General features: G+C 41.7%; 1 protein-coding gene across 2 annotated transcripts in view; it reads left to right on the top strand.

The window, feature by feature from the left end:
• The window catches only part of RNF13 (ring finger protein 13), a 105,252-nt gene that overhangs the window by 10,858 nt on the left and 81,061 nt on the right, over nucleotides 1-13,333 (top strand). The window contains exons 2-3 of one of the 2 annotated variants that reach the window (XM_025181159.2): nucleotides 6,161-6,327; nucleotides 9,471-9,594. In XM_025181159.2, coding sequence (XP_025036944.1) covers nucleotides 9,481-9,594 — 114 coding nt within the window. In that variant the 5' untranslated portion in view covers nucleotides 6,161-6,327; nucleotides 9,471-9,480. The remainder of the gene's footprint in view (nucleotides 1-6,160; nucleotides 6,328-9,470; nucleotides 9,595-13,333) is intronic. The other variant, XM_006115934.4, reaches the window with a different exon arrangement.

Consider the following 13,333-nt stretch of genomic DNA (forward strand, 5'->3'; position numbering starts at 1 on the left):
ATATCCCTGCAGCCCCTGAGAAAGTCAGAGCTGGGGGTCTCCACGTGCTGTCCTTGCCTGCAGACACCGCTCCTGCATCTCCTGTTGTCTATTGTCGCACAGACACATATTACTGGCTCATTGTGTGCATTACTTCACCCATCAAGGCTTAAACTGGCAAATTGCCCCTCAGAACTTGAACAGTATGGAAGAAATACTCTCTTATACTGTGCATCTAGCAACCTTCCACAACTGTCTGCTCTCCCAGGTGGAGAGTAGCTTGGTCATAAGGTCTCAGCTATGTCAATAAATGTGTTTGTTTACAATGTGAAAAAGATAGCTTGTGGTATAAATGCACCATGAAACTTTTTTATGTATCATGGTGTCTTGTTGGTATTTGCTGGTCCTTATTACAACCTACTCTTGGTGGTGGTTTTACCGGATGAATGAAATCATTTGTTCCTACTGACACTCTGTTGTCTGAAATATGTTTGGTTGCAGCACTTAGGGATGTTAAGAGGCGTGTAATTCATTAATCAACTACTTAATTTTGTCGACTACACAATGAATCGATAAGGGTTAGCGCTGCAAGCATTCAGTCCTGGCTTGTGCTGGGTCCAGCAACTACCCCCGCTCTGGCTCGGTATTTTAGGAGCCAGTGGGCAAGCAGCCCGCCTCAGTTCTGACTCGTGCGAGGTCCTGGGAGCTACCCCCCACTGTGGCTCTGCAAAGAAAGAGAGAGAAACTGAGGAACTTGCCTTCATATGCAAATTTGACACATTTAAGGAAGCATTGAACAAAGAAATGAACTGGATGGGCCGTTCTATTCAACACCCAAATGACATCAAAAACTAAGTTCGGGCACATACAACCCAACCTATTAGCCTCATTTAGCGTGGACACTTTAAATTGAAAAGGTTTTTTTTCCCTTTTCCTACGCTTCTTCTTTCTTTTTCTGCTATTTTTTGTACCTCTGGACCCCTTGCTCCATTCATTTGAAGAAAGGGAGTGTGCCCAAGAAAGCTCATGATGCTATCTACATTTTTGTCTCAGAGGGTACGGCTAGATTGCGGGGGGGGGGGGGGGGGGGGGTTAACTTCACTGCATCCAGGGAACGCGTTTACTCTTCTGCTTTTTTTTTTTCCTATAAGGAAGAAGGGGGCTTCCAAAAGAGATTCCCCCCCCCCCGACATTTGGCCCCGTCTAGACTTGCCATATGTCGGAAAAGCTTCTTCCGACAAAAGAATCGGAAAAAGGTACCTTTTTCCAACAAAAACTTGTAGTCTAGCTGTATCCTAAGAAACTGCAGGACTATTCGTTGTTTTGTAAAATTCAAGAATAGTAATTATTCTGAATTCTTCTCACTATTATTTGGTTAATCATTTACATTCTTTTCAGCAAGATGCATTTAAGGTTTACCTTAATAAAATATAAGTGCTATTGTGCTTGTGTACGTGATTTTTTTCCATTCCTAATGTATTTCTGCTGCTTCTGCAGCTTGACACAGGTAATGAGTATTATGTACTATTTCCTAAATTAATAAAAATCAAGTTATCTAAAATATTACACAAAATATACCCTCTTAGATGTTGTAAAGTGTTTTACTGAGTTGTAACATGTTTTAGTGATCAGATTTGCACCATTGCTTAAGAAACTAGGAAACTGGATTTAAATCAATTATTTTTTCTTGGTGATTTAGATCAATTATTTTAATTGCTTTGATGTAAATCAGTCCTCCATGAGTTATACTGAAGTAAATGGGAATAGATTTATGGCAGCACCTTTAAGGTCTGTGGCCATGATGTTGCAAAATAAGGGGCATCTATTATCGCTCTCTATATAAAAAAGTTTTTTTTCCTGCCAGGCAACGATGACTAAAGTGGCCAGAGACAGGGGGGCTGGCAAGTGTACCGAGCACACGGCGCAGCCTGCTAGTGTAATATAAAATAAGGAAATGATACTTGTGATTGGCAATTCTAGATTTCTTACTACATACTTGGGTGAAATTTCTTCAATATATTCCCAGATAAGATCTCTCATAGCTTCTAGGTGCAAGACAGTTTTTATGACACAAAAGTGTAGGGAAATATAGGAAGCTGTATGTGTGCTGAATAATGTCTTCAGCAATTTTCTTTCCAGTTCACTCTAATGTTCCTTTCTATGCTGCCTCCATCCCTTTCCTGTATATTACTTCTCCTGACAATGTCTTAACGAATTCCACTGGCATGCTTGGCCCAGGACTACCACTGCATAAGCACAGAACAAAAATAATCCTATCCAGCCTGTGCCTGTCTTTGCAAATGTTAATTTAGCCTGCTGAGAAACAGAATTAAAAGCCCAGAACTTTCAAGAAGCAAGAATCATAGAATCATAGGACTGGAAGGGACCTCGAGAGGTCATCGAGTCCAGCCCCCCGCCCTCAAGGCAGGACCAAGCTCCGTCTACACCATCCCTGACAGATGTCTATCTAACCTGTTCTTAAATATCTCCAGAGAGGGAGATTCCACCACCTCCCTTGGCAATTTATTCCAATATTTGACCACCCTGACAGTTAGGAATTTTTTCCTAATGTCCAATCTAAACCTCCCCTGCTGCACTTTAAGCCCATTACTCCTTGTCCTGTCCTCAGAAACCAAGAGGAACAAATTTTCTCCTTCCTCCTTGTGACACCCTTTTAGATATTTGAAAACCGCTATCATGTCTCCCCTTAATCTTCTTTCTACCAAACTAAACAAGCCCAGTTCATGAAGCCTGGCTTCATAGGTCATGTTCTCTAAACCTTTAATCATTCTTGTCGCTCTTCTCTGTACCCTTTCCAATTTCTCCACATCTTTCTTGAAATGTGGCGCCCAGAACTGGACACAGTACTCCAGCTGAGGCCTAACTAGTGCAGAGTAGAGCGACAGAATGACTTCACGAGTTTTGCTTACAACACACCTGTTGATACAACCTAGAATCATATTTGCTTTTTTTGCAACCGCATCACACTGTTGACTCATATTCAACTTGTGGTCCACTATGACCCCTAGATCCCTTTCCGCCATGCTCCTTACTAGACAGTCGCTTCCCATCTTGTATGTATGGAACTGATTGTTCCTTCCTAAGTGGAGCACTTTGCATTTCTCTTTATTAAACCTCATCCTGTTTACCTCTGACCATTTCTCTAACTTGCTAAGGTCCTTTTGAATTATGTCCCTATCCTCCAAAGAAGTTGCAACCCCACCCAGTTTGGTGTCATCTGCAAACTTAATAAGCGTACTCTCTATCCCAATATCTACATCATTGATGAAGATATTGAACAGTACGGGTCCCAAAACAGACCCTTGAGGAACTCCACTTGTTATCCCTTTCCAGCAGGATTTAGCACCGTTAACAACAACTCTCTGACTACGGTTATCCAGCCAATTATGCACCCACCCTATCATGGCCTTATCTAAGTTATATTTGCCTAGTTTATCAATAAGAATATCATGCGAGACCGTATCAAATGCCTTACTAAAGTCTAGGTATATGACATCCACCGCTTCTCCCTTATCCACAAGGCTCGTTATCCTATCAAAGAAAGCTATCAGATTAGTTTGGCATGACTTGTTCTTCACAAACCCATGCTGGCTATTCCCTATCACTTTATTACCTTCCAAGTGTTTGCACATGATTTCCTTAATTACCTGCTCCATTATCTTCCCTGGGACAGACGTTAAACTGACCGGTCTGTAGTTTCCTGGGTTGTTCTTATTCCCCTTTTTATAGATGGGCACAATATTTGCCCTTTTCCAGTCTTCTGGAATCTCCCCTGTCTGCCATGATTTTTCAAAAATCATAGCTAAAGGCTCAGATACCTCCTCTATCAGCTCCTTGAGTATCCTGGGATGCATTTCATCAGGACCTGGTGACTTGCTGACATCTAACTTTCCTAAGTGATTTTTAACTTGTTCTTTGTGTATCCTATCTTCTAAACTTACCCTCTCTCTGCTTGTATTCACTACGTTAGGCACACCTCCAGACTTCTCGGTGAAGACCGAAACAAAGAAGTCATTGAGCATCTCCGCCATTTCCAAGTTTCCTGTTACTGCTTCTCCCTCCTCACTAAGCAGTGGGCCTACCCTGTCCTTGGTCTTCCTCTTGCTTCTAATGTATTTATAAAAGGTCTTCTTGTTTCCCTTTATGCCTGTAGCTAGTTTGATCTCATTTTGTGCCTTTGCCTTTCTAATCTTGCCCCTGCATTCCCGTGTTGCTTGCCTATATTCATCCTTTGTTGTTTGTCCTAGTTTCCATTTTTTATATGACTCCTTTTTTATTTTGAGATCATGCAAGATCTCCTTGTTAAGCCAAGCTGGTCTTTTGCCATATTTTCTATCTTTCCTACACAGCGGAATTGTTTGCTTTTGGGCCCTTAACAACGTCCCTTTGAAATACTTCCAACTCTCCTCAGTTGTTTTTCCCTTCAGTCTTGCTTCCCATGGGACCTTACCTACAAGTTCTCTGAGCGTATCAAAATCTGCCTTCCTGAAATCCATTACCTCAATTGTGCTGGTCTCCCTTCTACCTTTCCTTAAGATCATGAACTCTATTATTTCATGATCACTGTCCCCTATACTGTCTTCCACTTTCAAGTTCTCAACTAGTTCCTCCCTATTTGTTAAAACCAAATCCAGAACAGCTTCTCCTCTGGTAGCTTTTTCAACCTTCTGAAACAGAAAGTTGTCTCCAATGTAGTCCAGAAACTTATTGGATAGCCTGTGCCTCGCTGTGTTAGTTTCCCAACATATGTCTGGATAGTTGAAGTCCCCCATCACCACCAAATTTTGGGCTTTGGATAGTTTTGTTAATTGTTTAAGAGCTGGTAGTCAGGCTGGATAGTCTAGACCAATTAATTCATTTGTATGAGACTGTAAGTGTAGGTGTAGTATGTTTGTGATAGAGTAAAATCCCATTTAAAATGTTAACCAGTTAAACTAACCGGTTCACTGCTTGTGAGGCTGCTGTGGCTGAGCTATGCGCCAGTTAACTGGTTACCCTGGTAAGCATGCTGGTAAGGCAGTGTTTACTAGCCTTTAGTTTGTGATAAGATTTAATTGTAACTGTTGTTTTTAAATTAGCAATTTAGTATTTTATTAATTTAAAAATAAATAAATAAAAAACATCATTTTTTTTATTTAAAAAAATCATTTATTCACCTTGATTTCAAATGGTTTACAGTTTTACCATCGAGGGCTCGAGTCATGCCAAACCTTACTTGTGAGAAAGAGTCCTGTTGACCTGAGTGTGACCACTTATGAAATAATTATTATTCGTGCAAATGAGGCTTCTGGATCCCTACCTTGTATTCTGAACATTTTTTAGAAGGAATTCCTAAAGACAATTGCCTAGCAAAACAAAACAGCCCCCCAAAAACAATGAATCAGCAATTTTAAAGGGCAATTCCTCTCTGCAAAGTTATTCAATAGAGCAAACTTGTTCCCTCTGATGACTCAAAGATAAAATTGTTGATTTTAATGGTTTAAGTATAGTTTAACTGGTTAGCATTGTAGAATCAAACAAGTACAGAAAAGGAAGCTGAGATCAATCCCTTTTTGCACATCAACAGAATTGTATAATAAGGGCCAGATTCACAGTTTACATAAACTGGCATAGCTCCATTAAAAACTACAAATTATGCATTTTTACGCTAGCTGAGGATCTAACTCAGTGTTACAAGTTATAGTTCCAAACAGTTGGAGCGCCCCAGGTATAGCATAGCAATATGAACAATTATACTCTATTACTTTGTATTATAGTGACGCCCAGGGTCCCAATCATGGATCAAGGCACCATTGTACAAACATGTAACAAAGACAATCCCTGCTCCAAAGAACTTACAAAGTGTGAGGGCAAATACTTTCAAAAGTTACTAGAGGTTTTGAGTGCAAAACTTGACACCTTAAGGAGACAAGATTTTTATAGACACATGCTGAGCACATTCTGAAAATCAAGTTCTTATAAGGTGTCTCAAGCTAGGAACCCCCCAAAAATCACTAGTTGCTTTAGAAAATCCTCACCATGGACTTTAAAGTCATAACTTGTTGCCTAAGGCATGCTTTATGCTAAAATGTTGATGCTGAGCAAAAGCATAACAGTGCCTTTTATCTCTAGCTCTTGGAAGTGCTTTACAAAGGCGGATAACATTATTCCTGTTTCACAGATGTCAGTCACATTTTTGGTCAGTCAGTGTTTAAGTTGGGAAGAGATGCAAGATTCCATGACTTTCAGTCACGTATGTTAGCTGCTGGACTGTGTGCCCTAGTGACTAGAGAACTGGACAGCAATTTAGGAGACATGAGTTCTAGTCCTGGCTTTGACAGATCTCAGGCAAGTCACTTTACCTTCTGGTGTTTCAGTTTCCATGTTTTTAAACTAGGAATAATATTGAAGCAGTTTGAAATCTACTGATGAAAAATGCTATATAGAAATGTAAGATTGGAAAAAACAGAAAAGGTCATCTAATCCACAGGTTCCCCAAGCTGGACAGCGTGCCCCCATAGGGGTGTGTGAAGAAATTCCAAGGGGTGCGCGTGAGGCAACCCAGCCCCCTGCATCACTCCCCCTCTCCCAAGAAAGAGCCCAGTCTTGCAAAAAAAAATCAGAAAATACCATGTGAAATGTCTGATATTTTCTGCTTTTCCTGGCTCAGGCATCCACCAGAACATGCGCAGCTTGGGCTGGCTGGGGCAGGGGGAGGATGGAGCGTCCCGGACAGACTACAAAATAGCCGCCTTAAAAGGGCAATGCCTGCTCTGCTCTTATAAGGGCAACCTTTTGGGGGGGGAGCCAACAAACTTTCCCCCTGGAGTACCGGTACCTTTTTTTAAACACTGGTCCCAGGAATTAAAGGGTCCTCAACTGTTTTTCGGCCCCAGTCAGTTCTTTTTTTTTTTTTTTTTTTTTTTTTTTTTTTTTGTGCTCAGCAAGTTTTGCTGCTATTTTTGGGGGGGTAAGGGGCATGAGGGTTTCTCAAAAATCAAAAAGTGGGCGTGATGCCAAAAAGTTTGGGAACCACTGTAAATCCATCCCTTCAACTTGTCTGTGGAGCTTCTCTGCTCCTCCCCCAATCTGACACAAAATTAAGTGTACCTAAAACAGGGGTGGGCAGTAATTCTTGCAGGGGGGCACTTAATGAATTTTGTACATGGACATGGGCCAGTTCCACTCCCACAAGGGGAGGGGCCAGAGAGAAAGAGGCGGGACTGGGGACTAGCCTCCCTCCAGAGTTGTGAGGGCCAGAGGCTTTGAATTAATAAACACAGCAAAGGGTTCACAGCTCCTGCCCCTGCTGGGGTAGCATCATGATTGGGAGCTATTTAAATGGAATCCTGCTGCCTGACCCACCACCTGGAAATTCGATGACTTGGACAGCAAGATATAAATAGAAAGCTGCCATATGCAGTCTGTGGACCAGATCAAAGTGTTAGGTGGGCTGGATCTGGCCCCCGGGCCAGACCGCCTCTTGCCTTTGCCCAGGCCTGACTTAAAACATCCTCAACAGCTGTTTGCTAAATATGTTCTCCAAAAACAGAGATTCCACAACTGCCCTCATCCACAGGTAGCCTGTTTGAGCAGTTTAACTATCTTTATGGTTAGAAAGTTTTTCCAAATATCCAGTCTATATCTTCTTTGCTCAGTAATTGATGAGTTGGGTATTATCATCATAAAGGTACTAGAGATCAGAAGGAAAGTTTTGAGACAATTACAGTATGTGAAAAATTCTCAAAGCCTTATAGAAGCAATTTGTACTACCATGACAGGGATGTGAGGTATGTGAATTTATTGAAACCAATGGGGAAGTAGTTCACATTCCTTTTTTGCTTAATGTAATTACTGATTTTTTCTGTGTTGCCTAAATAAATCAACAGTCAGAAGTTGTCCACAGATAAAAGTGAAAACCAACAAAAATTGATTAGCTGCAAAAAGTTAATTAAAAACGAATGTGTAGAATGAGTTATTTTTAAATACTTGAAATATTAGCTTAATACTGTGGCACTCAGCCCCATTCATTCAAAGAATGGCTGCTGACAGAGAAATTTGTGAAATATTGTTTGAAAGATAAGCAGTGGTTAATGCTATAATGATATGTGCTATAGAAAACTAAGGGGCTACACGCAAAAGTTGTACCACTTTAATTATATGAGTTTTGTTATAGCAATACAACACCCTTTCTGTTGACACATTTGCATCAGTACAAAGGTGCTTTGGATGAGTGTAGGCTTTTCTATGCAGGGAGGAGACTAAGCTTCACTGATGGCACTTTCATACCTAAGGACTTGTACCAGTTACTTTAGTTTGTTTTTTTTAAAGTCACACCTTCTAACTAAAATAAGTATACTGCTACCAAATCTGTGAGTAGACCAGGCCTGGCATGGATAGATGTGAATCATGAACTTATTTTACCTTCTCAATCAGTATATTTAAAGCCAGGAAATAGCTAGTGACCTTAGAAACCTAAAAGTCAACTCAGAGTAACAGTAGGCCACCTTTTGACAGCTATCTACAGACTTTTTAAAAGAATATTGATGGATGAATATGTGTGTCAGACATCTGTAATACTTTAAAACTGATTGGCTGGATTTTTGAGGAAAAGTTCTTTCTGAAATGGTTAAATCTTTTAAGTTGTTACAGTATCTCATTTCTATTCCAAGACAAATTACTATTTTTTCACTGTTTTCAAAATACAATAGTTCTGAAATTCTTTACATCGATTGTTTTATAAATTATATTTTAGCTGGAAAGTTAAAAGCAGAGCTGAATGTATTTCCTTTGGAATCACTTGACAGGAATGTTTGCCTTTTAAAAGGTCTTTAAATCACACACATTTCACAGGAGACTTTGGATCACAAATAGGAAGTACTGGACCAGAGTTTTTCCTTTCATTGCCTGATTGTGAGACATGCTGCACATTCACTAATCCCACTGAGACTCCAAAATTAATAGGTGATTGATTCCTGTCAAGATCACACCATCAGTTTATGTTGGTGTAAATCCAAAATAACTCCATTGCCTTTAATGGAGTTTCTTTAGCTGAGAGCATAATTTGGCTCACTGTGTTTATTGTAGAGGTGGGAAGTTAAAAATGAAGAATGTTAAAGTATGCTAAGAATATGCATGTCTGCTACTTTATGCCAACAGTAAGTTGCTTGGATAGCTGTATATTGTCTGCATAAAGTATTCTCATTGCTTCTATTAGCTGAATATTTAACCATTCTGGTAATCTAGATAGACATCGAACCCCATAGAAATTACACTCTTTGTGCAACCTGTACTTAATTGTGAACTAGTAATAACAGGTAAAAGTTTCTTGTCCATTTAGAATAACATCTCTTAAAGTACTCTTTTGAAAGTCAACTTTTAAGCTAATCTAAATAGATGTTGGTTAATTTGTTCTGATAATTAGGAGACTAACAAATATTAGGAAAAATATCTGCTACATGTCCTGATTATTTATTTTGTTTTATTTCCAGATATTTAAAAATGCTGTTGTCAATAGGAATGTTAATGTTGTCTGCCACTCAAATATACACCATTCTGACAGTTCAGCTGTTTGCTTTTCTAAACCTTTTGCCTGTGGAAGCAGACATTTTAGCAGTAAGTATAATAAATTTTTTAACATGCAATTAAACAGCAATGTCTTTCAAGTTTTCCTATTTATATATCATATCATGTAATACATTTTAAAACACTACCGTGCAAAGTTAATATCACCTATACTATTAATTACATCAAGCATATTCAATCAGAGGGTAGGATTTTCAGGGAAGGTTAAAGTTAGGTACTGAGATCTCTTTGGAATTCAGAGTAAGGCACCTAACTCCCTTAGGATCCTGTGAAAGTTACAGCCAAAGTATGTAGGATCATTTAATGCCATAGATCTTTAAAAAGAAGTCTCCACTGATTTAATTTAATTGTAAAAATAAATAACTAGATAGCTGACCATAATACATTCTAGGGACTCTTTAAAATTCTATTTGCTGCTGTTTGTGTGGGAGGAGTCTGTCCAGAGTAATTTACAATATGATTAAAAGCAAGAGTCCCTTCTCAGGTTCTCACTCATTTACATTAAGTTCTGAACTTGTGGAGATGCAGCATAAAATATTAGAAAGGGATGAATACTGTTTGGATATAGCAAGTTATGTTCTACCCAATTGTGATGAACAGGGAAACTAGTTGGGAGTTCTTTAGAAATCTGTAGAATGAAGTGTTATATTTTGTGGCTAGAATTTTCAAGGGGTCTTAAGGGTATTAGGTGATCTATTCACACTGATTGGTGTTATCATGAACATGAATGGATGCAGATTAGGTTTTTATTGTTATATTACACTACAGAATAAGGCCCTGATCCTGCAAACACACACTTATGATTAACTTTATGTACATAAGTAGACCCACTGACCTCGACTTAATATAGGTGAATAGTCACATTAAGCATGTGTTTAAGTGCTTAGAAGATTGGTGCCTGATTCAGGAGCAGAAAAGTAATCTGTTACCTTTCCATATTGTCAAGATATATATATATATACTCACACACACCCACATCCCCAGCTGAATTAAATGTTAAGTAGGTATCATCGAAGATGATCTCCTGGTTGGATATGATGTTAGAAAAGTGTTTAATTACTTATATCAATTTATACATAATTGTTTTGTGAGGAAAGTTATCCTTTTTCTCTTTGGGATAGGTGTTCAAGCCACTGAAAAAAAATATAATAGCTCTAGTCAGCTATTCTGTTTTCCTTGGGTATCACTATGGGTATTATTGTTAAGATACTTTCTCTCTCATCAGTTTATCTTAAATAGGATGTTTAAGTAATCAAAGAAAATGCATAAAGTTACAAGCTCCACACATTTGTAGTAGTGCAAGGTTGCCAAATACAGAATTGTGTTATTTGGTACTTAGGTTTTATTAGGTCCCTATTATAATTTTTCAGCATCTCTTTCTAGGTGTTTATTTTAGAAAAAGAAATGAATGTGCTGCTTTACTATGAAATAGCTAGGTATGAAACTTACTTTCTATTATAAATCTCAGTCTTCCTCTCCCCCTTTTCCAGAAGGAAGAGAATCTTTCTGCATGCCATTTTTGAGAATTGTGTGTGTGAGTGTGTAAAGTTCAGTAAAACTCAGAAAAATATTTTTTCTAAAGTTATGGTGATTTGAAAAATTAGTTGAAATTTACTTTCAAAGTTTTGTGGGCTTTTTGGTGGGCAAAAGAAGGGGTAACACCAAAGGCCTCTTTGTGGAAAAATGTCCCACAATATTTTGGGGGGATGGCAATGGGGGAATTACAAAGTACTCTAAAATAAACAAAGAAACAAAACACTGATGATACCTCCTGCTAAATGAAGAAGCAGTGGGATTATCAAGAGGTTCATTAAAGCAAGGTTATACAAAGGAGATAGTGGAATGAAGGAGGAGCCTTCAGTGGTAAAGGAAATGCTTGCCTAGCCACTCTGAGATCTGGGAAAGTGAAGGTCTTACAGAAACCTTGAGAGATTTTGTTAATTAAGGATTGTTTGTTTTTTATCTCAGGGATGAAGAATGTTTAAAGTCCCCTGTACAGTGGGCTGGTGTGGAGGAATGCTTAGCACAAAGGAGTGTATGCTTTAAACTGGCAGGATATAGTATGGGTGTGTGGATAGGTTGCAATATGGCACATGCATACATATTTTGTTACCTCTGGTAACAGTCTGGTCTACGTTTATACAAAGCAGCTTCACGTGTTCATGTGTTTATATGTGTGAAAGTGGAGGTGCTCTGCATACCTTGAACAGCTTGGGAGTGGGTAGGTGATGGGGGAGCATGCTGGAGGAAAAGTCCACAAGGGAGGGGCATGATGGTGGGGTAGTTGTTTGTAGGGGATGTGCGCTGGGGAGTAGGAGGTCACAATCCCCTCCTTCTCCCAAACTCCCTTCCAAATCCCACACCCCAGTCCCTTACCCCAAGATCCCTTCTGCACCCAACCTTCATCTCAAACCTCCACACCTCCTTCATCAACAAGAGGGCAGCCCCCGACCACTTACCACATTCTTGGAGTGGCCCCCCCATCAAAAATTATTGCCCACCGCCTGCTCTAGGGTGCGTGCCTTTACCCACACGTACATGGAATAGTGATCCCGCCTACCTCCTCACGTAGCAGCACTCACCTTCCTTGGATGTGGAAGGTAAGCTGCTGGTGGTGGTGGGGTTGGTGGGAGAGTGGAAGGCCAAGGCCACCTAGTGGTTGTCCGGCTGCTCCTGGGGAGGGCTGCCTGATGGGTGGCTGCCAGATCTGAAGCCGGGCTGTGGTATGGCTGCTACAGTATCGGGGTATACTGTGTCCCCAGCCCCAGAAGCACCCACACCGTATCCTGGGCTCCAGCTCTGGCAGCTGCCCATAGGACCCACCTTGGGAGCAGCTGCGCAGCCATCACGTAGCCCTGGCCCCAGCTCCAGCCCTCAGGAGAGGCCTGATGGCTCTGGCTTTTTTGCTCCCACCTGCTGCAGAGAACCACTTCCCACTGCCTCTCACCCCATGCCACAGAGCTTGCGAGAGCCCCTGGCAGGTGAGTGCTTGGGCTCCATGGTGGGATGGTCTCATATTTCACTTCAACTTCTATTACAGGCAGTCCCCGAGTTACACGGATCCGACTTATGGCGGATCCGTACTTACGAACGGGGCTTTTCTTGCCCCGGAGGACGCGGGCGGCAGGACCGCCCAGATGCGCCGCGGTCCCGCCTCCCGTGTCCTCCAGGGCGAGAAAAGCGTCTCTGCGTCTCCCTGGTCTGCTGGGGGGGGGCCCCCAGCAGACCAGGGAGACGCAGAGCAAAGCCGTGGAGGATGCGGGCAGCGGGATCGCGGCGCATCTGGGCGGTCCCGCTGCCCACGTCTCCCTGGTCTGCTGGGGGAGGGGGGCAGGGCGCAGCTAGTGCGCCCCCCCCCCCCCCCAGCAGACCATGCTTTTCTCGCGGACTCCTGTGGTAGAGCAGCTGGGGCGCTGCCAGGTTGGTCCCGCAGCGCCGCTCCTTGGTGCTACTGGACCAACCTGGCAGCACCCCAGCTGCTCTGCCCCAGGCGTCCTGATTCAGCCACTGCTGGTCAGTTTCAGCAGCAGCTGAATCAGGACACCTGGGGCAGAGCAGCTGGGGTGCTGCTGGATTGGTCCAGTAGCGCCAAGGAGCGGCGCTACTGGACCAACCCGGCAGCACCCCAGCTGCTCTGCCCCAGGCGTCCCCAAGTCAGCCGCTGCTGAAACTGACCAGCGGCTGACTACAGGAAGCCGGAGGCAGAGTTGCTCTGCCCCGGGCTTCCTGGAATCAGCCGCTGGTCAGTTTCAGCAGCAGCTGTCTTGGG

The sequence above is a fragment of the Pelodiscus sinensis genome, chromosome 10 (assembly GCF_049634645.1).
Source record: "Pelodiscus sinensis isolate JC-2024 chromosome 10, ASM4963464v1, whole genome shotgun sequence".
In the NCBI taxonomy this organism is placed as follows: domain Eukaryota; kingdom Metazoa; phylum Chordata; order Testudines; family Trionychidae; genus Pelodiscus; species Pelodiscus sinensis.